This window comes from Scylla paramamosain, unplaced genomic scaffold (assembly GCF_035594125.1).
Source record: "Scylla paramamosain isolate STU-SP2022 unplaced genomic scaffold, ASM3559412v1 Contig4, whole genome shotgun sequence".
Lineage (NCBI taxonomy): Eukaryota > Metazoa > Arthropoda > Malacostraca > Decapoda > Portunidae > Scylla > Scylla paramamosain.
Genome location: NW_026973669.1, coordinates 1127144 through 1154749, shown reverse-complemented (window position 1 = coordinate 1154749; position 27606 = coordinate 1127144). Strand labels below are relative to the sequence as shown.

The 27606-nt window shown below is 47.4% G+C and overlaps 2 protein-coding genes across 3 annotated transcripts; both read right to left on the bottom strand.

The window, feature by feature from the left end:
• Nucleotides 1–1545: 1545 nt before the first annotated feature.
• Nucleotides 1546–13933, bottom strand: LOC135096456 (oocyte zinc finger protein XlCOF6-like). Its single transcript, XM_063997958.1, has 4 exons — nucleotides 13602–13933; nucleotides 8342–8429; nucleotides 7151–7272; nucleotides 1546–5673 (listed from the first exon to the last, which is right to left on the bottom strand). Exons 1-4 carry the CDS (start codon nucleotides 13931–13933, stop codon nucleotides 3750–3752), a joined length of 2466 nt encoding a protein of 821 aa, XP_063854028.1. The 3' UTR covers nucleotides 1546–3749.
• Nucleotides 13934–17152: 3219 nt separating this feature from the next.
• On the bottom strand, nucleotides 17153–26618 carry LOC135096539 (gastrula zinc finger protein XlCGF57.1-like). 2 transcript variants are annotated; one of them, XR_010264795.1, is made up of 3 exons: nucleotides 24342–26026; nucleotides 18064–22713; nucleotides 17153–17727 (listed from the first exon to the last, which is right to left on the bottom strand). XR_010264795.1 is itself a non-coding variant. In XM_063998101.1 (3 exons), the coding sequence occupies exon 3, from the start codon at nucleotides 22635–22637 to the stop codon at nucleotides 20970–20972; it is 1668 nt and encodes a 555-aa protein (XP_063854171.1). In that variant the 5' UTR covers nucleotides 22638–22713; nucleotides 24342–24457; nucleotides 26052–26618; the 3' UTR covers nucleotides 18814–20969. The 2 variants fall into 2 exon arrangements, 1 of the variants encoding a protein (XP_063854171.1); XM_063998101.1 differs by lacking the exon at nucleotides 17153–17727 and adding an exon at nucleotides 26052–26618 and having other exon boundaries at nucleotides 18814–22713; nucleotides 24342–24457.
• Between the last annotated feature and the right edge of the window lie 988 nt (nucleotides 26619–27606).

The following is a 27606-nucleotide window of genomic DNA, read 5'->3' as shown; positions in this document are numbered from 1 at the left end:
CAATCTTTCACAACTATTCTGTCCACCTCCCTAATGCAAGAGTTAACCAGTATTCTCAATCTTTCACCACTATTCTGTCCCTCTCCCTGATACAAGAGTTAACCAGTATTCTCAATCTTTCACCACTATTGTCTCCACCTCTCTAATGCAAGAGTTAACCAGTATTCTCAATCTTTCACCACTATTCTGTCCACCTCCCTAATGCACGAGTTAACCAGCATTCTCAATCTTTCACCACTATTCTGTCCACCTTCTGAATGCAAGTTAACAAGCATTCTCAATCTTTCACCACTATTGTCTCCACCTCCCTAGTGCAAGAGTTAACCAGTATTCTCAATATTTCACCTCTACTCTGTCCACCTCCCTAATGCAAGAGTTAACCAGTATTCTCAATCATTCACCACTATACTGTCCACCTCCTGAATGCAAGAGTTCAACAGTATTCTCAATCTTTCACCACTATTCTGTCCACCTCTCTGATGCAAGAGTTAACCAGTATTCTCAATCTTTCACCACTATTGTCTGCAGCTCCCTAGTGCAAGAATTAACCAGTATTCTCAATGTTTCACCACAATACTCTCCACCTCCTGAATGAAAGAGTTAATCAGTATTCTCAATCTTTCACCACTATTCTGTCCACCTCCCTGATGCAAGAGTTAACCAGTATTCTCAATCTTTCACCACTATTCTGTCCACCTCCCTGATGCAAGAGTTAACCAGTATTCTCAATCTTTCACCACTATTCTGTCCACCTCCCTGATGCAAGAGTTAACCAGTATTCTCAATCTTTCACCACTATTCTGTCCACCTCCCTGATGCAAGAGTTAACCAGTATTCTCAGTCTCTCATCCCCTTTACTGGCACACTCCTGAACTCCCTGCCTGCTGCTGTTTCCCCCTGCTGGTGACTTGAACTCTTTCAGGAGGGAGGCTTCAACACACTCACCTAGCTTTGAATAGCAAGAGATGCAATGTTAAGTATCATCTCTCTCCATATCTGTCTTGTCTCCCACACCGTCCTCTCTCCCTCTCCCTCTCCCCTGCACTCCCACCCGCTCTGCCTGTCTCTGTGGCTTGTTTTTCAATCAAGTTTTGTTGTTTTCTTGTTTTGGTGAGAAGTGATGAAGAAGGCAGACCATCAGAACACCACGGCTATTGATGCACAGACCAGCAGTTTTCTTTGCCTCCCAGGATCATTAACCTTTCAACCCTTTCACAGCGACAGTCAACACTTCGCAGCACTAAAAGCAATGTGTAAAACCTCCACAAGCATTCACAGCAAAGAAAGGGATTAATAGGAAGAGATTTTGCAGCAGCAGCAGCACACAAGAACACAAGGGTTGGTGCAGGAAGCCGTCAGGCCTGCACGTGGCAGTCCCTGTACAAAACATGCCTGTCTATTTCCACCTGTCATCCCTGTCTAATATTTCATTTCATTTGTCTAATATTTCAAAGCTCTGTAATGACTCAGCACTAACAACCTGACTACTGAGTCTATTCCAGTCATCCACTACTCTGTCTGTCATGGCAAGTTTATTATTGGCCATTTTGTACACACACACACACACACACACACACACACACACACACACACACACACACACACACACACACACACACATTATTTACTGTATAACAACATTACTCAGCATTCTAGCAACAAAAGTTTATTCCAACACTTGAGTACAAAGTAACAACACACAAACACTAGTCACTCCAAGTCCCTCACACACCACCAGCACATCCACAACACCTCACCCCCACAGGAGTGTTTGGATGTGTCTGGCAACACCACTCTTCCTACAGAAACACTGCCACAAACACCACACCTGTACTTCCTTACCACAGTGTGGGTGAGGATGTTTGTCAAGATTACATTTCAGAATAAACCTTTTGGCCAGTCACCACACCACACCACACCCACAAGTCACTACTGGTACTGCCAGCTGGTTTGTGGCAGTAGTCTTGTGGCCAGTCACCACACCACACCACACCCACAAGTCACTACTGGTACTGCCAGCTGGTTTGTGGCAGTAGTCTTGTGGCCAGTCACCACACCACACCACACCCACAAGTCACTAGCGGTACTGCCAGCTGGTTTGTGGCAGTAGTCTTGTGGCCAGTCACCACACCACACCACACCCACAAGTCACTACTGGTACTGCCAGCTGGTTTGTGGCAGTAGTCTTGTGGCCAGTCACCACACCACACCACACCCACAAGTCACTACTGGTACTGCCAGCTGGTTTGTGGCAGTAGTCTTGTTTTTTTGGTGTTAGTTCTGACCTGCGAATCTTTTTCAAGGTGTTTTGGTAATTCTTTCTTGATTGTTTTTCTCATTTTTTGTGTTGTAGTGTGGCATTCTCTTGTGTTCCCAAACACTTGCATGTGGAGTGTTAAGCAAGGTGTTGAATGGCAAGGTGTTGAATGCAGTCCTGTTCACCAGTGTGTGTGTTTCTGGTGCTACCTTCTTGCCAGTCCTGCCGGTGCATGTGGAGCACTCCACCAGACCAAACTCCACACCGGTGTCTCTGTCGGCCACCTGCGTGTTGTTAACAAGCAGCGAATGGCTCTGTGTCTGGCTGGCGTTTGGTGGCAGGCTGGTGTTTCCAGTGGCCAGCCATTGTGGGGGCTCCTCTTTTCCTTTCTGTAGTCTGGTACAAACGAGTGCACGGAACGGTGCACTCGTGTAATCTTTCTGACCCAAAACTTGGGGCTTTGTCTACACCTGGAGCCTCAAACTTGCTGCACTGACTCACTCTCTTTCTCAGCAGACCTTCCTGTGTAAGTTGAACAGCTGGCATTGTTGTTGTTTACTTGTGTGTTTAACCGTGGTGGTCTGTATCCCCGGGGCTGCCTGATGCTGCGTGGGGTCTTCCAGCAGTGGCCTGCAGCATCCCTCGGCCACTTCTTTCTCGGGTGTGTCTTGTACTTCTGTTGAGGTCTTTGCCATGTGCCTGCACACCACCCCTGGCTTTTCTGCAAGCTGCTTCTTCATCTTTCTGGCCTTTATTTTCTTGTCTTTGTCCTCATTTGTGGTGGCAAGGCTTCGGCTGGGGCTCGGCCCCTGCCGGTCTTCCGCCCGGCCGGCCGTTGCTTGCGCTGCGCCTTCCTGTCATTCTGTCTGTTTTCTTGAGGAGGCTCCTTGTGTCGTTTTGGTCTTGCAGGAAGCTTGTTATCTGCCAGATTTCTTCTCTTTGATGGGTGATCCTCTGCTGCAGTTTCTCTCTCCAGGGTGGTTCAGAGCAGATCCTTCTGTTTCTGCTTCCTTCTGTCTTCCTACACTCAGGGTGCACTGAGTTTGTACAAGCCCCAGTGTGGGTGAGGATGTGTGTGTTAAGATTACCTTTGTGGGTAAATCTTTTCCCACACTGCAGGCACGGGAACATTCTCTCCCCGTTTTCTGCACTTTCCTGTTTTGTTGTCTGGTGAGTGCAATGGGCTCCAAGCCTGGTGTTAGCGGTCACACCCTCAGCAGCGCCGGCATTGCATCCGAGGGGTCTGTTCAGCGTGGCGACCGTTCCCTTGACCGCAGCTGTGTGTACTTCGTGGGCACTTGGGCGACCGGGGATTGCCTCCAGGCAGCTCTCAAGGTTTTCTTCATTAGCCCTGTCGCCCACACCACCACTGGTATTATACCGGTGTCCATCGGCGACCATGTTGTTCCCAGGTCACTTTTTAGGTCGTGATATTTTGTAGTTTTGTGCCTTTCAGCTCTACTGAGGCCGGAGTCACCGGGGACTGCAACAGCTATGATTTTGGCTGTTTTCTCTTCTTCTTTCCAGTGTGGGTAAGGATGTGTCTGTCAAGAGTACCTTTCTGGGTAAATCTTTTCCCACACTCCAGGCACTGGAACTTTCTTTCCTCAGTGTGGGTGAGGATGTGTGTGTTAAGATGACTCTCCTGGGTAAATCTTTTCCCACACTCCAGGCACTGGAACTTTCTCTCCCCAGTGTGGGTGAGGATGTGTGTGTTAAGGGAACCCTTCCGGGTAAATCTTTTCCCACACTCCAGGCACTGGAACTTTCTCTCCCCAGTGTGGGTGAGGATGTGTGTGTTAAGATTACTCTCCTGGGTAAATCTTTTCCCACACTCCAGGCACTGGAACTTTCTCTCCCCAGTGTGGGTGAGGATGTGACTGTCAAGAGTACACTTCTGGGTAAATCTTTTCCCACACTCCAGGCACTGGAACTTTCTCTCCCCAGTGTGGTTGAGGATGTGTGTGTTAAGGGAACCCTTCCGGGTAAATCTTTTCCCACACTCCAGGCACTGGAACTTTCTCTCCCCAGTGTGGGTGAGGATGTGTCTGTTAAGGGAACCCTTCCGAGTAAATCTTTTCCCACACTCCAGGCACTGGAACTTTCTCTCCCCAGTGTGGGTGAGGATGTGTGTGTTAAGGGAACCCTTCTGGATAAATCTTTTCCCACACTCCAGGCACTGGAACTTTCTCTCCCCAGTGTGGGTGAGGATGTGTCTGTCAAGATCACCTTTCTGGATAAATCTTTTCCCACACTCCAGGCACTGGAACTTTCTCTCCCCAGTGTGGGTGAGGATGTGTGTGTTAAGGGAACCCTTCCGGGTAAATCTTTTCCCACACTCCAGGCACTGGAACTTTCTCTCCCCATTGTGGGTGAGGATGTGTGTGTTAAGGGAACCCTTCCGGGTAAATCTTTTCCCACACTCCAGGCACTGGAACTTTCTCTCCCCAGTGTGGGTGAGGATGTGTGTGTTAAGGGAACCCTTCTGGGTAAATCTTTTCCCACACTCCAGGCACTGGAACTTTCTCTCCCCAGTGTGGGTAAGGATGTGTGTGTTAAGATGACTCTCCTGGGTAAATCTTTTCCCACACTCCAGGCACTGGAACTTTCTCTCCCCAGTGTGGATGAGGATGTGTGTGTTAAGATCACTTTTCTGGGTAAATTTTTTCCCACACTCCAGGCACTGGAACTTTCTCTCCCCAGTGTGGTTGAGGATGTGTGTGTTAAGGGAACCCTTCCGGGTAAATCTTTTCCCACACTCCAAGCACTGGAACTTTCTCTCCCCAGTGTGGGTGAGGATGTGTCTGTTAAGGGAACCCTTCCGGGTAAATCTTTTCCCACACTCCAGGCACTGGAACTTTCTCTCCCCAGTGTGGGTGAGGATGTGTGTGTTAAGGGAACCCTTCTGGGTAAATCTTTTCCCACACTCCAGGCACTGGAACTTTCTCTCCCCAGTGTGGGTGAGGATGTGTCTGTCAAGATCACCTTTCTGGATAAATCTTTTCCCACACTCCAGGCATTGGAACTGTCTCTCCCCAGTGTGGGTGAGGATGTGTGATGCAAGATGACTCTTCCGGACAAATGTCTTCCTGCAGAGGTCACACTTGTGGTTCCTGCCACCAGTGTGGGTGGCAGTGTGTTCAGCGGGGCCACTCCTGCCTCTCAGCCTTGTCTTGCTGGCATGGGAGAGGACGTGTCTGGCAATGGCAGCCTTGGTGGAGCACACTTTGCCACAGTGGTCACAAGTGTAGGTCCTCCCGCCTTGGGTCACCTGCTGCTCCAGGCTGTTACTACTACTGCTGCTGCTGCTGCTGCTGCTGCCTGGCCTTGCACGCTCCATTGCAATGCTGCTCCTGGCCGTGGCTGGTCCTGCAGGAACCCTGGGGCTGCACCAAGGATGCACACTGACCTTGCACCTGTAACAGAGGAGGCCGTCACCACACAGGCGGCGAGGGGCTTCCTGCCTGTCTGAGAGAGAGAGAGAGAGAGAGAGAGAGAGAGAGAGAGAGAGAGAGAGAGAGAGAGAGAGAGAGAGAGAGAGAGAGAGAGAGAGAGAGAGAGAGAGAGAGAGAGAGAGAGAGATAAGGATAAGTGTGTTGAAGCCTCCCTCTTGAAGGAATTCAAGTCATACGAAGGTGGAAATACAGAAGCAGGCAGGGAGCTCCAGTATTACCAGAGAAAAGGGATGAATGATTGAGAATACTGGTTAACTCTTGCATTAGAGAGGTGCACAGAATAGTGGTGAGAGAAAGAAGAAAGTGTTGAGCAGCAAGGCTGTGGGAGGAGGGGAAGCATGCAGTTAGCAAGATCAGAAGAGCAGTTAGCATGAAAATAGCTGTAAAAGACAGCACGAGATGCAACACTGCGGCGATGAGAGAAAGGCTGAAGACAGTCAGTTAGAGGAGAGGAGTTGATGAGACAAAAAGCTTTTGATTCCAACCTGTCTAGAAGAATGGTATGAGTGGAACCCCCCCAGACATGTGAAGCATACTCCATACATGGACGGATAAGGCCCCTGTACAAAGTTAGCAGCCGGGGGGGGGTGAGAAAAACTGGCGGAGACATCTCAGAACATCTGACTTCCTAGAAGCTGTTTTTGTTAGAGATGAGATGTGAAGTTTCCAGTTCAGATTATAAGTAAAGGACAGACCGAGGATGTTCAGTGTAGAAGAGGGGGACAGTTGAGTGTCATTGAAGAAGAGGGGATAGTTGTCTGGAAGGTTGTGTCGAGTTGATAGATGGAGGAATTGAGTTTTTGTGGCATTGAACAATACCAAGTTTGCTCTGCCCTAATCTGGAATTTTGGAGAGATCAGAAGTCTGTGACTTCCCTGCATGAACTGTTTACTTCCTGAAGGGTTGGAAGTCTAGAAAAAGACGTGGAAAAGTGCAGGGTGGTATCATCAGCATTGGAGTGGATAGGACAAGAAGTTTGGTTTAAAAGATCATTGATGAATAATAGGAAGAGAGTGGGTGACAGGACAGAACCCTGAGGAACACCACTGTTAATAGATCTAGGAGAAGAACAGTGACCGTCTACCACAGCAGCAATAGAACGGCCAGAAAGGACTGGGCTGGTGGATCTTCAGGTGGTAAGACTGGGCTGGTGGATCTTCAGGTTATCCAAATAAATAAATAAATTAATTAATTAATTAATAAATAAATAAAGAAAGAAAGAAAGAAAAAACTGCCTTGTTGCAAAGAGTAAGATAATCACTTTTAGTTGGTGGAAACTTGTGACAATGACACAAGTGTTGCCAACAGTGGTGCAGTGTTCTGAGTCCCCAGCCACTGACCTGAGGGGCTCTGGGGCAGAGAGGATGGGAGGACTTGCCAGCCACTGACCTGAGGGGATCTGGGGCAGAGAGGATGGGAGGACTTGCCAGCCACTGACCTGAGAGGCTCTGGGGCAGAGAGGATGGGAGGACTTGCCAGCCACTGATCTGAGAGGCTCTGGGGCACAATGGACAGGAGGACTTGCCAGTCTGGCCTTGCTCTTTCACCGCGTCTGTTCTCCTGCAAGACAAACAAATAAAACAATATTAAACAAATTAACAAAATAACAAAAATAAAACAAGAAAGCAGAAAACACTAACTGACGGTGTGTGTGTCTTGTCCTGCGTGGCTGCCACCACTGTGACGGGAAAATTTTGTCCAGGAGACCAAACTAACCTTACTGACGGTGTGTGTCTGGAAAATCTTAAGAACAACGCACCCAAGATTATTTTCAATAAGGTGTGCTTTCAAGAAGTGTAAGTAGTATAGCTACAAGTCTGTAAAGGTTTTACTGATCGCTCGTTGATGTTAAGGTTACAATACAATGTTAAAGTTTCTCCAGTATTCCCGAGATCCGTCCTGCTTACCTGTCCGTGCTGAAGTTACACTGCGTGCGTTCGTGCGTTGGTTTACACGCAGGGTGCTTTTGTCCATGCTACCAAGTCTATGACGTTTAATGACGCTTTAACCTTAGGGGGGTTTAGGGGGGGCACAGCCCCCCCCCCCGATAGCAGGGGTGGGTTCATGGAGTGCGCAGCCCCCCCGGTTAGGTTAGGTTAGGATAGGTATATAATGATTCTGAAGTATTGGTTAAAACTTAAATTTTACCCCAATTTTTTTTTTATTTTAGGGAAATTTCCCTAGATTTTCAGTCCATTTATCGGTCTTTTATGTCCCCCTCCAAAAACAAACCTAATTCCCCACGTGGCCCCAAGCTTGTTGGGGGAGAGGGGAAAAGATTAATAAGATATGTGTGGAGGTGTATTTCTTAAGAATTACCGTGTGTCTTGTCCTGCGTGGCTGCCACCACTGTGACGGGAAAATCTTGACCAGAAAACCTAACCTAACCTAACCTCACTCAGTATGGGCCGGGAAATCCCCAGAAAGAACAACGCCCAACCACTCGCGACAAAATGGTCAGACCACAGGCAGGCAGCACCAGCAGACAGCCAGGCGGCGCCGCCATGTCTTGGGAATAAAAGAAATCAACAAACAAACAAACAAACAAACAAACCACAACAGCAGTGACGGTGACCACCACCTTAGTCACTCACCTCCCGACATTTACTTGTTCCCCGCCCACCATTACCTGCACGCCCTCAGGTGAGCCCAGGGAGGCGCCGCCACTCCGCCACGTGACCACAGGTGACCCAGGCCAGCTCAGACACAGGCGCAAGCTGCCGCACACTCAGCGTGACCTGACCACTGACCACCACGCTGACGTCTTGTCTGTTCCCTCCACCAGACACAGAGTGGACAGGTGACCACAGGTGACCCAGGCCAGCTCAGACCCAGGCGCAATCTGCCGCACACTCAGCGTGACCTGACCACTGACCACCACGCAGCACGCGGACGCTCCAACAAACACAGACAACAAAACACACAAGTAACTTGGCGCCAGATCTTGATCTTGATCTTAATGGTACAGGTGGCACAGGATCACTCCTGAGCCAGGCCTTTGGATCGGCAACTCCTGTAGAAGGAAAAAAAAAAAAAGAGATACGAACAGCATTCTCTATCCTAATTGTTCATACACCTGGCACGCCACATTCTCTCCAGAAACTCTTTCACCGCCTCAATCATCCTTTCATTCGCCTCTCTACACAGTCCCAGCAACAACACCATCCATTCCTTTCCTGTCTTCTCCACTCTTTCATTCCTATCATGCCCTAACTCAGTCAGTATCACTTGCATCATCTCATTCCTGTCTCTGGCATACTGCACACACTCCAGCACCACATGTTCCACCGTCTCATCCTCTCCCATGTCACACATCTGGCACACTTTGCTGCGGGACTCAGACCACCTGTAACTCCTTGCATTCACATCCATACACTGTGCCCTCGCTCGGAAGAGAAGATCACCGCCCAGGCTTCCATCATACCACCTTTCATACCTCGGGGCCTCTTTATCCTTGTACCATTCCAGGGTCTTCTTTCTTTCCATTTCATTCTTCCATTCATTCAGTCCCACACATTTCACTTCTTTGTCTATCTCATTCTTCCATTTCCTCACATCCCATTCGGCTCCCACTCTGCCTCCTCTTGTTACCACCCATTCACGCTCATTTTGATTCCTCCCAGCCATTCTTATCGCCCACACAACTTGCAATCCATTCCTGTCTGTCATTCTCATGCATCTCTTCCTCCATCTGCTTCCACTTTCATTCCACAGGTACACCTTCCTTGCTATTCTTGCATCATCCATTCTCTCAAGCCTAATCTTGTACCTAAGTGTGGCTTTTGTGAGTCTTTCTCTAAAGGTGCTCCATCCCATGTCATCTCTCAAGGCTTCAACTGCTGTGCACCTCGGTGCACTCAGTGCCATCCTTGCTACTCTATTCTGGCCCGCTTCTAACTTATCAATTTCACTTTCATTCCATACAATCACATCCATACCATACATTATACATGGCACAGCCACACTCTTCCACACTTCTCTCAACACATTATACTTACTTGCTCTCATTCTTGCCGCGCTTCCCAATCGACCTACCCACTGGTTTACCATACTTATCTTTTCATTCTTTGCCTTTGCACACCCACTAGGACTCATCCACATCCCTAAGTACTTGTATTCTTGCACCTGTCTCAACTCATTCTCTCCAAGTCTCCATACCACATTACTTTCATCCTCTGACCTATTCACAATCATTACTTTGCTTTTCTCACTGCTAAACCTTACTCCAAAGTCTTTACCATAGCCATCCACTACATCCAACAAACTTTGAAGCTCATCTGCCGATTCACTCATAACAACTACATCATCTGCATAAAGGAGCACACATACTTTATCATTCCCCACACTTACCCCTACATTCATTCTTCTCATCCTGGCTGCTAGCTCCTCTGTATACAGGCTAAAAAGGGTTGGTGACAATATACAGCCCTGCCTAACTCCTCTCTCACTCTTCACCCAGTCTGTTTCTATGTCTCCTAGCCTGTATCTAGCTCTTGTGTCCACATACATACTTTGCACTACGTTAACTATCTTTGCACTCAATCCAATCTTTTCTAAGACCCTACCTAACATTTCTCTGTTCACTCTATCATAAGCTTTCTCTATATCCAAAAAACCTAGGTACAATTTACCCCCATCCTTCTTTTTCTTCTCAATCATTTCATTCACCACAAACATATTGTCCTCAGCTCTCCTGTCCCTACGAAAACCATTCTGTTCTTCACCCATCACTCCAGCTCTCTCAATCCATTTACACAGTCTCTCATTCAACACTGCACTGAAAACTTTACCTACTGTATTCACTAATGCAATTGGCCTGTAGTTCTTCAGCTCATTCTTACTCTTAAATCCTCCCTTATGCAACAGACACACTCGGCTCTCATTCCACTTTCTTGGCACTCTCTCTTCATCCCACACTCGGTTGAATAACTCAGTCATTCTGTCTATCACTACCTCCCCACCATTCTTGTAGAACTCATAGGGTATATCATCTGGACCTGCTGCCTTGCCATTCTTCTGCCTTCTCACACACCTCTCCACTTCATCCCTACTGATTCTTTCATCCAGTTCATCTGCATTCTTCCTTTCCAGTGTTACACATTCTTCTCTCACACTAAACATCTCACCTACCCCACCTACTTCTTCCCAGAACCCTTTGATTGCCTCCCTGATTCCATCCCTCTCTGTTATAACTACACCCTCCACTTTTAGACTCTCCACACCAACACTGCCTGACATATTCTCACCTCTCATGAACTTGTACCATTCACGGCCACCTTCCATACCTTTCTCCCTTAAAGATTGAATCACGCTCCTTTCACTCTTCACTTTAGCATTCATTATCATTCGTCTCGTCAACCGCTGCTGCTTCACATACGCTGCCCATGCATTCAGATACTCATTCTCTGCCTCATCGCTTTCATGCCTCTTTTTCCTCAGCCATCTACACTGTCTACTCATTCTCTTTCGCTCCTTCCTAGCCGCTCTGATTTCATCATTCCACCATGGTTTACATACATTCTTTCTTCTACCTACTCTCACAAACCCTATCTGGTTCTCAGCAGCACCCCTCACGTCCTCAACCAGTTTCTCATTCAGATGCTCCACGTCATGCACACTTTCGTCGTCCCAGCTTCTCTCACTCAGATCAACCTGAAAGTTCTCCCACCCTACATCTCTCAGTCTCCACTTCTTTCTCTTACTTGCCACTTTCACTTCATTCCCACCCTGCATCAAGCACTCCACAACAAGCATGTTGTGATCGGACACAATATCAACCAAACCATCCTCATCTATCCACATGTGCGACACAATTTCACGCATTCTTCCATTCACCAACATGTAGTCAATTGCCGATTCCTGTTCTCTTGCACTCCAAGTCACACGCCCCTCTGCCAAAGTAACGTTCAGATTTTCCAGCTCCAGTTCATCAACAAACTCTCCAAGCATTTCACCATTCCTGTTCACCTGTTCCCCCAGTATTCCCACATGTGCATTCATGTCACCCATAACTAGCACTCTCTCCTCTCCATGCTCTCTCACAACTTTCTTAAGTATGTCATACTTCCTCCTATTTTCCCTCTCTGCTCTTTCACCCATGACAGTCATGTACGCTACCACCAGTACCACCTTCTCTGGTCTGCCACGACCCTCCATGCATTCCACTCTTACTGCAAGCACATCCTCACTACTTGTACACTCCCCCACATCAATCTCCTCTACTTTCAGTCCTCTTTCTTTCTTGTAGAGTAGGGCTACGCCTCCTCCCAGTGTTTCCTGTGCCTTACGCCCCTTTCCAATCATAACATACTCGCATCCCTCCATTCGTACATCATCTCTCAGGTGAGTCTCAGTGAGCCCGACTAAGTCGAACCTCCACTCCCTGAGCTCCTTGCATACATCCTCAAACTTGCCCACACCCCATCCTCTCACATTCATACAGCCAATCTTCACACATTTACTTGCCTGGCTAGTCTCTTTTCTTCCATGTTCGCTGACATCAGTGGGTCCTCCTCGTCATGCCTCGTCCACACAACACACCTGCCTCGCCCTCATCCACTCGGCCAGTCGACGTCCTAGCCTCTCATTCCCGTTGTGGTTGAGGTGGACCCCGTCTCTCCCGAAGAATTTGTCCTGGTCGAGGATCCCATCCATGTCCAGGAAGCTCACGTTGCCCTTCTTATCTGCCATCCATTCCATCTTGACCTTCATGAGTTCCATGCATATCTTGCGGTTCGTTTCTCTTCTGACCTTCTCCTACTGCACTCCTTCCCGTGGGCGCCGCAGGACCCCCACCACAGCCACACACATCTTCTTTTCTTCTGCTGCCCTCACTGCTTCTATCACTTCCTTTACTGTGTCTTCAGCACCTGCCTCTACTAAGTTGTTGCCTCCTCCTTGGACAACTAGCAGGCTTCTCTCTTCCATTTCTTGCACTTCTTCCTTGACTTTCCTCTTGACGTCTTGGATCTTAGCACCTCCCATGCTAGTGCACTCAATTTCCCTTCTCACAAAGTCGGGAGTCTTCCTTACCATGCTGTCTCCAATGACACGTACTGGGGCTTTCTTGATTACCATTCTCTTCTTCCTTGGGCGTCTGTCTGTTCTGGCCACTTCCACCACTTCTTGCTGGTCTTTTCTCTCTTCAGTCTTCGTCGTCTGTGCTTCTGCCTCTTTCATCAGGTTTTCTGTCTGGGTGCTCTGCTCCACTCTCTCTTCTTTTTCCTCATCCTGGTTCCTCCACTCATTGAGGCTCTTGCTCAGGCATTCCCTGCAGAGGAACACCAGAAGCTCGAACCCCAGCGCCTTCATGTTGGCCTCCCTCATGCCCACACAGGCTACATGGAACCAGGCCATGCATCTCTCGCATGCCACAGCCCTTTGCCTGTTCGCCACACTCTCCTCGCATGAACCACACGCGCTCATCACCATTTTCAGGGTATTTCAGCACACAGGCAAGAGAACATAAACCACAAAACTCAGAGAAAACTCAGAGAGCAAGGCAAAGCCACTTGTACACACCGCCACAGCTCACCAAAAAGTTCTTTCTTCAGGGTGGCTCGAACTTAATCTTGATTTTGACGCCTAGGGAGGCTTGGGATTACTCCTGAATCAAGCCTTCATAACGGCAAATCCTGTACGAAAAACAGGAAAAAAACAAAAATATTAAACAGAAAAACATGCATCATCTTTCATACCTGGGGATTGCTCATGTCAGTTTTCTTTTTTTTTATTGATAACTCCCGTTAGGGAGGAAAAAAAAAAAAAAAAAAAGGCAAACGTAAAACAGACGCCATATTTCACACCACTAACTCCTACATCTAGCGGTCCACATTTTCTGCAGAAACACTTTGACAGCCTCAATCATCCTTCCATTCGTCTCCCCACACAGTCCCAGCAGCAACACCATCCACTCCCTTCCTGTCTTCTCCACTGTGACGTTCCCCAGTTCCCTCAGCACCACTTGCATCATCTCATTCCTGTCTCTGGCATACTTCACACACTCCAGCACCACACGCTCCACCGTCTCATCCTCTCCCATGTCACACGTCTGGCACACTTCGCTGCTGGACTCGGACCATCTGTAACTCCCTGCATTCACATCCATACACTGTGCCCTCGCTCGAAAGAGATCGCCTCTCAGGCTTCCATTATACCACCTTGCATACGTCGGGGCCTCTTTCTCTCGCCAATACCACGCCAAAGTACTCTTTTGTTCCATCTTACTCTTCCATTCACTCAGTCCCACGTTTCACTACTCCATCTCACTCTTCCACTTTCTTACACCCCAATCTAAACCCTCTCCATTTCTAGCAATCATACTCCAGTCACTCTCAACATGCGTCCCCTCAAGCCGCTGAAAAGCCCACCTAGTTTCCAAGCCTTTTTTAACTGCCATCCTAACACACTTCTTCCCCCACCTGCTACTCTCTCTCTCTCTCTCTCTCTCTAAGTACTCCAGCCCATGTCTCCCCTCAAAGTCTCTATCGCTGCATACCTTGGTGCATTCAGTGCCATTCTTGCTACTCTATTCTCTCCTACTTTTACATTCTCTAGTTCATTCTCATTCCACACAATCACGTCCATACCAAACACAATGCTCGGAACAGCCACGCTCTTCCAAAGTTCTCGCAGCACGTCATACTTACTGGCTCTCATCCTTGCTGCACTTCCTAGTCGACCCACCCACTGGTTCACCATGCTTATCTTTTCATTGTTCGCCTTCACACAGCCATTCGGACTCATCCACATCCCCAGGTACTTGCATTCATCAGTCTGTTGCAACTCATTGCCTCCCAGTCTGCAAACTGAGTTTCCGCCATCCTCTGACCTGTTCACCTTGCTTTTGTCACCGCTACGTGTCACACCAGAGTCCCTTCCATACACATCTACAACACCGAACAAACTTTGAAGCTCATCTGCCGATTCACTCGTGGCCACTACATCACCTGCACAAAGAAGCACACATCTTGTCATTGCCCACGCTCACTCCCGCATTCAATCTTCTCATTCTGCTGGCTGCTAACTCCTCTGTATACAGGCTAAAAAGGCTTGGTGACAAAATGCAGCCTTGCCTAACTCCTCTCTCACTCTTCGCCCAGTGTGTTTCTATATCTCCTAGTCTGTATGTAGTGCTTGTGTCCACATACATACTTCCCACTATGTTAACTACCTTTGCACTCAACCCAATCTTTTCTAAGACTCTACCCAGCATTTCTCTATTCACTCTATCATAAGCTTTCTCTGCGTCTATAAAACCTAAGTACATTTTTCTACCATCCTTCTTCTTTCTCCATCTGTCACCACTGCCCCATTCACCTCGAGGCTCTCCACATTGTCAGTGTCAGGCATTCCCTCACCACTCAGGAGTCTGTGCCATTCCCGGCCGCTTCAACACCTTTCTCTCTTAGGGACTGAAGCACACTTCTCTCACACCTAACTTTAGCATTCATTACCTTTCGCTTCGTCACTCGCTGCTGACTCACACACGCTGTCCGTGCATTCTGGTGCTCACTCTCCGCCTCCTCTTTCTCGACTGCCTGCACACCCTATTTAGTCTCTTTCCTTCCTTTCCAGCATCCCTAATCTCGTCTCGTCACTCCACCACGGCTTACATGCACGCTTCCCGGCACTCGTTCTCACGTACCCTGTCTGGCTGGCTGGCTGCGGCATCCTGTCTGTCGTTCATTTCATCCACGCCATTCAGGCTTCCCTCCTCACACTTTCACTCAAGTCTACCTGGAAATTCTCCCATGCTACATGCCTCAATCTCCACTTTCTCCTCCTAACCTTTGCATTCCTTCCCTCTCTCCCATTCAACATTCTAACGCCAGCATACTGTGTTGAGACAAAGTCCGTCACAACGTGCTCATCAATGCACATGCAGTACACACTCTCACCATCCTCCCATTCACTAGCTTGTAGTCAATCGCAGACTGCTGCTTCCTGCCACACCACGCCAGGGTCTCATTCAGGTTTTCCACGTCCATCTCACTCACAAACTCATCAAGCATCTCACCATTCCTATTCACCTCCTCACCTACAACACCGGTGTGCGCATTCATGCCTCCCATCGTCGTCACTCTTGGTCTTGTCTTCATTTTTTGTTTTTCTAACGGCACTCTACACACAGATTTCTGCTGGCACTTTTTTCGTTTTTTTTTCTTTTTCTTTACAATATCAAACAAATAATCATTTATTAATGATTCATAAATTTTGACTAAGTGTTAGAGAACCAGCAAGCCATGGGTGGAAATGGAGGGTAACTTGAAATGTCTACTCCTCTTGCCACCAACTTAATTTGTCATTAAACGTGAAAAACAAAGTTACCAAATAACAAAAAAAAAAAAAAAATATATATATATATATATATATATATATATATATATATATATATATATATATATATTACACTTTTTATTATTGTTTTTCTATTTAAGAGAGACACTGTAAAAAAATAAAATAAAATAATAATAATGATCATAAAATCAATAAATGCCATTCTTAAGGACCTTGGTACATTATCGTACATTGGAGGACAAGTGTGTTGCAGTGGACTTAAGGTGGCACCATTGCAGAGCCTTCCAAGTAGCAGTAGTACACAAGAACACAAGAGCTGGAGCAGGAAGCCATCACACCTACAAGTGGCAGTCCCTGTACAAAACACGCCTATCTATTTCCACCTGCCATCTCTGTCCACACACTGCTGCAGTCTTCTTTCACAGCTCCCTACTGACTACTGATGCAGTCTATTCGTCACACCCCACTCTGAGAACCACTTCCTTGCTGTCTCTGCCTCTTTCAAGCTTGGGGGCAGATCTTGCTAGCAATTTTATTGAAATTTTATATACTCCTAACTATTTGGCCAAAAAATCTCAATATAATTTGATAAGAGGCCTTACTTTCTCACCACTATTGTCTCCACCCTGATGCAAGAGTTAACCAGTATTCTCAATCTTCCACCACTATCCTGTCCACCTCTCTGATGCAAGAGTTAACCAGTATTCTCAATCTTTTATCACTATTCTGTCCACCTCCCTGATGCAAGACTTAACCATTATTCTCAAACTTTCACCACTATTCTGTCCACCTCCCTGATGCAAGAGTTAACCAGTATTCTCAATCTTTCACCACTATTCTGTCCACCTCCCTGATGCAAGAGTTAACCAGTATTCTCAATCTTTCACCACTATTCTGTCCACCTCCCTGATGCAAGATTTAACCAGTATTCTCAATCTTTCACCACTATTCTGTCCACTTCCTTGATGCAAGAGTTAACCAGTATTCTCAATCTTTCACCACTATTTTGTCCACCTCCCTGATGCAAGATTTAACCAGTATTCTGTTGACCTCCCTAATGCAATAGTTAACCAGTATTCTCAGTCTTTCACCACTTATCAGTCCACCTCCCTAATGCAAGAGTTAACCAGTATTCTCAATATTTCACCACTATTCTGTCCACCTCCCTAATGCAAGAGTTAACAAGTATTCTCAATCTTTCACCACTATTGCCTCCACCTCTCTAATGCAAGAGTTAACCAGTATTCTCAATCTTTCACCACTATTCTGTCCACCTCCCTAATGCACGATTTAACCAGCATTCTCAATCTTTCACCACTATTCTGTCCACCTTCTGAATGCAAGTTAACCAGCATTCTCAATCTTTCAGCACTATTGTCTCCACTTCCGTAGTGCAAGTTAACCAGTATTCTCAATTTTTCACTACTACTCTGTCCACCTATCTAATGCAAGAGTTAACCTGTATTCTCAATCCTTCACCACTATACTGTCCACCTCCTGAATGCAAGAGTTAATCAGTATTCTCAATCTTTCACCACTATTCTGTCCACCTCTCTGATGCAAGAGTTAACCAGTATTCTCAATCTTTCACCACTATTGTCTGCAGCTCCCTAGTGCAAGAATTAACCAGTATTCTCAATCTTTCACCACAATACACTCCACCTCCTGAATGAGAGTTAATCAGTATTCTCAATCTTTCACCACTATTCTGTCCACCTCCCTGATGCAAGAGTTAACCAGTATTCTCAATCTTTCACCACTATTCTGTCGACCTCCCTGATGCAAGAGTTAACCAGTATTCTCAATCTTTCACCACTATTCTGTCCACCTCCCTGATGCAAGAGTTAACCAGTATTCTCAATCTTTCACCACTATTCTGTCCACCTCCCTGATGCAAGAGTTAACCAGTATTCTCAATCTTTCACCACTATTCTGTCGACCTCCCTGATGCAAGAGTTAACCAGTATTCTCAATCTTTCACCACTATTCTGTCCACCTCCCTGATGCAAGAGTTAACCAGTATTCTCAATCTTTCACCACTATTCTGTCCACCTCCCTGATGCAAGAGTTAACCAGTATTCTCAGTCTCTCATCCCCTTTACTGGCACACTCCTGAACTCCCTGCCTGCTGCTGTTTCCCCCTGCCGGTGACTTGAACTCTTTCAGGAGGGAGGCTTCAACACACTCACCTAGCTTTGAATAGCAAGAGATGCAATGTTAAGTATCATCTCTCTCCATATCTGTCTTGTCTCCCACACCGTCCTCTCTCCCTCTCCCTCTCCCCTGCACTCCCACCCGCTCTGCCTGTCTCTGTGGCTTGTTTTTCAATCAAGTTTTGTTGTTTTCTTGTTTTGGTGAGAAATGATGAAGAAGGCAGACCATCAGAACACCACGGCTATTGATGCACAGACCAGCAGTTTTCTTTGCCTCCCAGGATCATTAACCTTTCAACCCTTTCACAGCGACAGTCAACACTTGGCAGCACTAAAAGCAATGTGTAAAACCTCCACAAGCATTCACAGCAAAGAAAGGGATTAATAGGAAGAGATTTTGCAGCAGCAGCAGCAGCAGCAGCAGCACACAAGAACACAAGGGTTGGTGCAGGAAGCCGTCAGGCCTGCACGTGGCAGTCCCTGTACAAAACATGCCTGTCTATTTCCACCTGTCATCCCTGTCCATACATTTGTCTAATATTTCAAAGCTCTGTAATGACTCAGCACTAACAACCTGACTACTGAGTCTATTCCAGTCATCCACTACTCTGTCTGTCATGGTAAGTTTATTATTGGCCATTTTGTACACACACACACACACACACACACACACACACACACACACACATTATTTACTGTAGAACAACATTACTCAGCATTCTAGCAACAAAAGTTTATTCCAACACTTGAGTACAAAGTAACAACACACAAACACTAGTCACTCCAATTCCCTCACACACCACCAGCACATCCACAACACCTCACCCCCACAGGAGTGTTTGGATGTGTCTGGCAACACCACTCTTCCTACAGAAACACTGCCACAAACACCACACCTGTACTTCCTTACCACAGTGTGGGTGAGGATGTTTGTCAAGATTACATTTCAGAATAAACCTTTTGGCCAGTCACCACACCCACAAGTCACTACTGGTACTGCCAGCTGGTTTGTGGCAGTAGTCTTGTGGCCAGTCACCACACCACACCACACCCACAAGTCACTAGTGGTATTGTGAGCTGGTTTGTGGTAGTAGTCTTGTGGCCAGTCACCACACCACACCACACCCACAAGTCACTACTGGTACTGCCAGCTGGTTTGTGGCAGTAGTCTTGTGGCCAGTCACCACACCACACCACACCCACAAGTCACTACTGGTACTGCCAGCTGGTTTGTGGCAGTAGTCTTGTGGCCAGTCACCACACCACACCACACCCACAAGTCACTACTGGTACTGCCAGCTGGTTTCTGGCAGTAGTCTTGTTTTTTGGTGGTAGTTCTGACCTGCAAATCTTTTTCAAGGTGTTAAGGTAATTCTTTGTTGATTGTTTTTCTCATTTTTTGTGTTGTAGTGTGGCATTCTCTTGTGTTCCCAAACACTTGCATGTGGAGTGTTGAGCAAGGTGTTGAATGGCAAGGTGTTGAATGCAGTCCTGTTCACCAGTGTGTGTGTTTCTGGTGCTACCTTCTTGCCAGTCCTGCCGGTGCATGTGGAGCACTCCACCAGACCAAACTCCACGCCAGTGTCTCTGTCGGCCACCTGCGTGTTGTTGACAGGCAGCGGACGGCTCTGTGTCTGGCTGGCGTTTGGTGGCAGGCTGGTGTTTCCAGTGGCCAGCCATTGTGGGGGCTCCTCTTTTCCTTTCTGTAGTCTGGTACAAACGAGTGCACGGAACGGTGCACTCGTGTAATCTTTCTGACCCAAAACTTGGGGCTTTGTCTACACCTGGAGCCTCAAACTTGCTGCATTGACTCACTCTCTTTCTCAGCAGACCTTCCTCTGTAAGCTGAACAGCTGGCATTGTTGTTGTTTACTTGTGTGTTTAACCGTGGTGGTCTGTATCCCTGGGGCTGCCTGATGCTGCGTGGGGTCTTCCAGCAGTGGCCTCCAGCATCCCTCGGCCACTTCTTTCTCGGGTGGGTCTTGTACTTCTGTTGAGGTCTTTGCCATGTGTCTGCACACCACCCCTGGCTTTTCTGCAAGCTGCCTCTTCATCTTTCTGGCCTTTATTTTCTTGTCTTTGTCCTCATTTCAGGTGCCAAGGCTTCGGCCGGGGCTCGGCCCCTGCCTGTCTTCCGCCCGGCCGGCCATTGCTTGCGCTGCGCCTTCCTGTCATTCTGTCTGTTTTCTTGAGGAGGTTCCTTGTGTGGTTTTGGTCTTGCAGGAAGCTTGTTATCTGCCAGATTTCTTCTCTTTGATGGGTGATCCTCTGCTGCAGTTTCTCTCTCCAGGGTGGTTCAGAGAAGATCCTTCGGTTTCTGCTTCCTTCTGTCTTCCTACACTCAGGGTGCGCTGAGTTTGTACAAGCCCCAGTGTGGGTGAGGATGTGTGTGTTAAGATTACCTTCGTGGGTAAATCTTTCCCACACTGCAGGCACGGGAACTTTCTCTCCCCGTTTTCTGCACCTTCCTGTTTTGTTGTCTGGTGAGTGCAATGGGCCCCAAGCCTGGTGTTAGCGGTCACACCCTCAGCAGCGCCGGCATTGCATCCGAGGGTTATGTTCAGCGTGGCGACCGTTCCCTTGACCGCAGCTGTGTGTACCTCGTGGGCACTTGGGCGACCGGGGATTGCCTCCAGGCAGCTCTCCAGGTTTTCTTCATTAGCCCTGTTGCCCACACCACCACTGGTATTATACCGGTGTCCATCGGCGACCATGTTGTTCCCAGGTCACTTTTTAGGTCGTGATATTTTGTAGTTTTGTGCCTTTCAGCTCTACTGAGGCCAGAGTCACCGGGGACTGCAACAGCTATGATTTTGGCTGTTTTCTCTTCTTCTTTCCAGTGTGGGTGAGGATGTGTCTGTCAAGAGTACCCTTCCAGGTAAATCTTTTCCCACACTCCAGACACTGGAACTTTCTCTCCCCAGTGTGGGTGAGGATGTGTGTGTCAAGGGAACCCTTCCGGGGAAATCTTTTCCCACACTCCAGGCACTGGAACTTTCTCTCCCCAGTGTGGGTGAGGATGTGTGTGTCAAGGGAACCCTTCCGGGGAAATCTTTTCCCACACTCCAGGCACTGGAACTTTCTCTCCCCAGTGTGGGTGAGGATGTGTCTGTTAAGATCACTTTTGTGGGTAAATCTTTTCCCACACTCCAGGCACTGGAACTTTTTTTCCCCAGTGTGGGTGAGGATGTGTTTGTTAAGATTACTTTTGTGGGTAAATCTTTTCCCACACTCCAGGCACTGGAACTTTCTCTCCCCAGTGTGGGTGAGGATGTGTTTGTTAAGATAACTTTTGTGGGTAAATCTTTTCCCACACTCCAGGCACTGGAACTTTCTCTCCCCAGTGTGGGTGAGGATGTGTGTGTCAAGGGAACCCTTCCGGGTAAATCTTGTCCCACACTCCAGGCACTGGAACTTTCTCTCCCCAGTGTGGGTGAGGATGTGTCTGTTAAGATCACTTTTGTGGGTAAATCTTTTCCCACACTCCAGGCACTGGAACTTTCTCTCCCCAGTGTGGGTGAGGATGTGTGTGTCAAGGGAACCCTTCCGGGGAAATCTTTTCCCACACTCCAGGCACTGGAACTTTCTCTCCCCAGTGTGGGTGAGGATGTGTCTGTTAAGATCACTTTTGTGGGTAAATCTTTTCCCACACTCCAGGCACTGGAACTTTTTTTCCCCAGTGTGGGTGAGGATGTGTTTGTTAAGATTACTTTTGTGGGTAAATCTTTTCCCACACTCCAGGCACTGGAACTTTCTCTCCCCAGTGTGGGTGAGGATGTGTTTGTTAAGATAACTTTTGTGGGTAAATCTTTTCCCACACTCCAGGCACTGGAACTTTCTCTCCCCAGTGTGGGTGAGGATGTGTGTGTCAAGGGAACCCTTCCGGGTAAATCTTGTCCCACACTCCAGGCACTGGAACTTTCTCTCCCCAGTGTGGGTGAGGATGTGTGTGTTAAGGGAACTCTTCTGGGTAAATCTTTTCCCACACTCCAGGCACTGGAACTTTCTCTCCCCAGTGTGGGTGAGGATGTGTGTGTCAAGGGAACCCTTCTGGGTAAATCTTTTCCCACACTCCTGGCACTGGAACTTTCTCTCCCCAGTGTGGGTGAGGATGTGTGTGTTAAGGGAACTCTTCTGGGTAAAGCTTTTCCCACACTCCAGGCACTGGAACTTTCTCTCCCCAGTGTGGGTGAGGATGTGTGAGGCAAGATGACTCTTCCGGACAAATGTCTTCCCGCAGAGGTCACACTTGTGGTTCCTGCCACCAGTGTGGGTGGTAGTGTGTTCAGCGGAACCACTCCTGCCTCTCAGCCTTGTCTTGCTGGCATGGGAGAGGACGTGTCTGGCAATGGCAGCCTTGGTGGAGCACACTTTGCCGCAGTGGTCACAAGTGTAGGTCCTCCCACCTTGGGTCACCTGCTGCTCCAGGCTATTACTACTGCTGCTGCTGCTGCCTGGCCTCGCACCCTCCATTGCAACGCTGCTCCTGGCCGTGGCTGGTCCTGCAGGAACCCTGGGGCTGCACCAAGGATGCACACCGACCTTGCACCTGTAACAGAGGAGGCCGTCACCACACAGGCAGCGAGGGGCTTCCTGCCTGTATGGTGTACAGGAGAGAGAGAGAGAGAGAGAGAGAGAGAGAGAGAGAGAGAGAGAGAGAGAGAGAGAGAGAGAGAGAGAGAGAGAGAGAGAGAGAGAGAGAGAGAGAGAGAGAGAGAGAGAGAGAGAGAGAGAGAGAGAGAGAGAGAGAGAGAGAGAGAGAGAGAGAGAGAGAGAGAGAGAGAGAGAGAGAGAGAGAGGGGGGGGGGGGGGCACACTGAGATGCTGGTCACTGAACAGGGTCCAAGGCAGTTGTCAAAAATTGCAGGATAAGTGTGTTGAAGCCTCCCTCTTGAAGGAATTCAAGTCATACGAAGGTGGAAATACAGAAGCAGGCAGGGAGCTCCAGTATTACCAGAGAAAAGGGATGAATGATTGAGAATACTGGTTAACTCTTGCATTTGAGAGGTGCACAGAATAGTGGTGAGAGAAAGAAGAAAGTGAGCAGGAAGGCTGTGGGAGGAGGGGAAGCATGCAGTTAGCAAGATCATAAGAGCAGTTAGCATGAAAATAGCAGTAAAAGACAGCACGAGATGCAACACTGTGGCGATGAGAGAGAGGCTGAAGACAGTCAGTTAGAGGAGAGGAGTTGATGAGACAAAAAGCTTTTGATTCCACCCTGTCTAGAAGAACAGTATGAGTGGAACCCCCCCAGACATGTGAAGCATACTCCATACATGGACGGATAAGGCCCCTGTACAACGTTAACAGCTGGAGGGGGGGTGAGAAAAACTGGCGGAGACATCTCAGAACACCTGACTTCCTAGAAGCTGTTTTAGCTAGAGATGAGATGTGAAGTTTCCAGTTCAGATTATAAGTAAAGTACAGACCGAGGATGTTCAGTGTAGAAGAGGGGGACAGTTGAGTGTCATTGAAGAAGAGGGGATAGTTGTCTGGAAGGTTGTGTCGAGTTGATAGATGGAGGAATTGAGTTTTTGTGGCATTGAACAATAGCAAGTTTGCTCTGCCCTAATCTGGAATTTTGGAGAGATCAGAAGTCTGTGACTTCCCTGCATGAACTGTTTACTTCCTGAAGGGTTGGAAGTCTAGAAAAAGACGTGGAAAAGTGCAGGGTGGTATCATCAGCATTGGAGTGGATAGGACAAGAAGTTTGGTTTAAAAGATCATTGATGAATAATAGGAAGAGAGTGGGTGACAGGACAGAATCCTGAGGAACACCACTGTTAATAGATCTAGGAGAAGAACAGTGACCGTCTACCACAGCAGCAATAGAACGGCCAGAAAGGACTGGGCTGGTGGATCTTCAGGTGGTAAGACTGGGCTGGAGGATCTTCAGGTGGTAAGACTGGGCTGGTGGATCTTCAGGTTATCCAAATAAATAAATAAATAAATAAATAAATAAATAAAAAACTGACTTGTTGCAAAGAGTAAGATAATCACTTTTAGTTGGTGGTAACTTGTGACAAAGACACAAGTGTTGCCAACAGTGGTGCAGTGTTCTGAGTCCCCAGCCACTGACCTGAGGGGCTCTTGGGCAGAGAGGATGGGAGGACTTGCCAGCCACTGACCTGAGGGGCTCTGGGGCAGAGAGGATGGGAGGACTTGCCAGCCACTGACCTGAGGGGCTCTGGGGCAGAGAGGATGGGAGGACTTGCCAGCCACTGATCTGAGACGCTCTGGGGCACAATGGACAGGACTTGCCAGTCTGGCCTTGCTCTTTCACCGCGTCTGTTCTGCAAGACAAACAAATAAAACAATATTAAACAAATTAACAAAATAACAAAAAATAAAACAAGAAAGCAGAAAACACTAACTGATGGTGTGTGTCTTGTCCTGCGTGGCTGCCACCACTGTGACGGGAAAATTTTGTCCAGGAGACCAAACTAACCTTACTGACGGTGTGTGTCTGGAAAATCTTAAGAACAACGCACCCAAGATTATTTTCAATAAGGTGTGCTTTCAAGAAGTGTAAGTAGTATAGCTACAAGTCTGTAAAGGTTTTACTGATGGCTCGTTGATATTAAGGTTACAATACAATGTTAAAGTTTCTCCAGTATTCCCGAGATCCGTCCTGCTTACCTGTCCGTGCTGAAGTTACACTGCGTGCGTTCATGCGTTGGTTTACACGCAGGGTGCTTTTGTCCATGCTACTAAGTGTTACTGTATGTAAAGCATATGTACCACACGTCATTATTCCTCGGCATTTATAAGTGAAATGTTCAATAGTTTTCTATTTGCATGAAAACGTGTAATATGTGTGAGTATCAGTATTTAATGCTATATTAAGCACCGAAGCCGATGCTCACTTGTTAGTAGTGTGGGGTTAACCTGCTAGTCGCCTGCGGGCATCACTCACGGCTAAGTCGCGCTCAGACAAAGACGGGCAGGATGGTGACCGAGGTAAATACTTTAATTTTGTAGTAAAAACTGATTGTCATAGTGCCAAGTCAATTGCATGTATTGTTAATGAATATTGTAATATGTTGAAAGTGTTTAATATCAGTGTATAATGTTATTTTGTAAGAAATTGAGACCAAGAACTTGTTTGCAGTTCTTATGGTCATGCCTACCTCATCAATAAACGTCAGAGAGAGAACTGCCTTTCCTCGACCCTACGATGATGGGTGTGATCAGTAAAACAGATTACCTAAGAGCCAATTGATGCCCAGCCAGTGCGGCTACACTAAGAGTATGACGTTTAATGACGCTTTAACCTTAGGGGGGGGTCCAGGGGGGGCACAGCCCCCCCCGATAGCAGGGGTGGATTCATGGGGTGCACAGCCCCCCAGGTTAGGTTAGGTTAGGATAGGTATATAATTATTCTGGAGTATTGGTTAAAACTTAAATTTTACCCCAATTTTCTTTTATTTTAGAGAAATTTCCCTAGATTTTCAGTCCATTTATCGGTCTTTTATGTCCCCCTCCAAAAAAAACCCAATTCCCCACGTGCCCCCAAGCTTGTTGGGGGAGAGGGGAAAAGATTAATAAGATATGTGTGGAGGTGTATTTCTTAAGAATTACCGTGTGTCTTGTCCTGCGCGGCTGCCACCACTGTGACGGGAAAATCTTGACCAGAAAACCTAACCTAACCTAACCTCACTCAGTATGGGCCGGGAAATCCCCAGAAAGGACAACGCCCAAACACTCGCGACAAAATGGTCAGACCACAGGCAGGCAGCACCAGCAGACAGCCAGGCGGCACCGCCACGTCTTGGGAATAAAAGAAATCAACAAACAAACAAACAAACAAACCACAACAACAGTGACGGTGACCACCACCTTAGTCACTCACCTCCCGACATTTACTTGTTCCCCGCCCACCATTACCTGCACGCCCTCAGGTGAGCCCAGGGAGGCGCCGCCACTCCGCACGTGACCACAGGTGACCCAGGCCAGCTCAGACACAGGCGCAAGCTGCCGCACACTCAGCGTGACCTGACCACTGACCACCACGCAGCACGCGGACGCTCCAACAGACACAGACAACAAAACACACAAGTAACTTGGCGCCAGATCTTGATCTTGATCTTAATGGTACAGGTGGCACAGGATCACTCCTGAGCCAGGCCTTTGGATCGACAACTCCTGTAGAAGGGGGGGAAAAAAAAAGAGAAACGAACAGCATCCTCTATCCTAATTGTTTATACACCTGGCACGCCACATTCTCTCCAGAAACTCTTTCACCGCCTCAATCATCCTTTCATTCGCCTCTCTACACAGTCCCAGCAACAACACCATCCATTCCTATCCTGTCTTCTCCACTCTTTCATTCCTATTGTAGTGCTGGGAAATTAATTATGTATATTTCTACTTTTTTTCCTAGGCTAAGGCCCATGTAATGTGCGAGGATGACCAGAGTCTCAGTACCATGTGACTAACCCCCCCCCCCTTCCCCTCCTCTCCTCAGTGTCCTTTTGTCCTTGCTTTCCCCCCCCCCCATCTCAGCGTCATTGTGCTGACCACTTCTATCATAAATTTACCCCGTGAATAAACGTAATTTCTCTTGCTTGGCCAGGTTATAGAGGCGAATTTTTCACCTAATCCCAGAGAATGGGGAGCCCTTAATACGATAAAATTAATTCTATAATGGTAAGGTCTTAAGCCAGCTCAAACAAATCCCAGATAATTACGCCGCGCCAATGAGGTTGACGAATCTAATAAGTCTTCTTTGCTTCGCCGTCCTGTTACCCCTGTTGCTACGCAAGCCGGGAAGAGATACCAGACTTTGACTAATTCCCCAATTGATTTCAAAAGTCCATTGAATTAAACTTCTTAAAGTAACAACTATAAAGTAAACAGTAACTTAATTATTCATATTTTTCATCCCTGAACTCACAACCTAGTCGCCCCCCCCACTAAAAACAAAATTATAACTCTTAATAAATTTCCCCATTGGAAACCTTTATCCTTAGTTTCCCGCCGATTTCCTCACAAGCAAAGCCAGACTCTCTTGGATTCCCCTCAGGTGAGCATGCAGTCTGATAATCTCCTCCTCCATTTCCTGTAATATTAAGTAAGTGTTTGTTTAACAATAATTTTACTAAAGGAGACTCTCTTGGATTCCCCTCAGACCCTCTTGGATTCCCCCTCAGATATTCCTGTTGATAAACTATTTCTGAGTGGATAGATATTCGCATTTTTTCGTTCTTTTTTGTTGGTTTTCACCACGTGACTAGCGAAACCACCTGGTTCGAGATCACCGTGTGAGACTGTCCTCAGGTCTATACATACTTTTTGGGTATATATTTGTTATTTATTTATTTATTCTCTGGTCTCCCCCGCAACTCAGTAGTCGCGAAAATATCTCCATCGTAGTTTTTATGTAATTGAAGAATACGCTACCATTTATTTTGTATTTCTGAATTATGTAACTGAAGAGTAC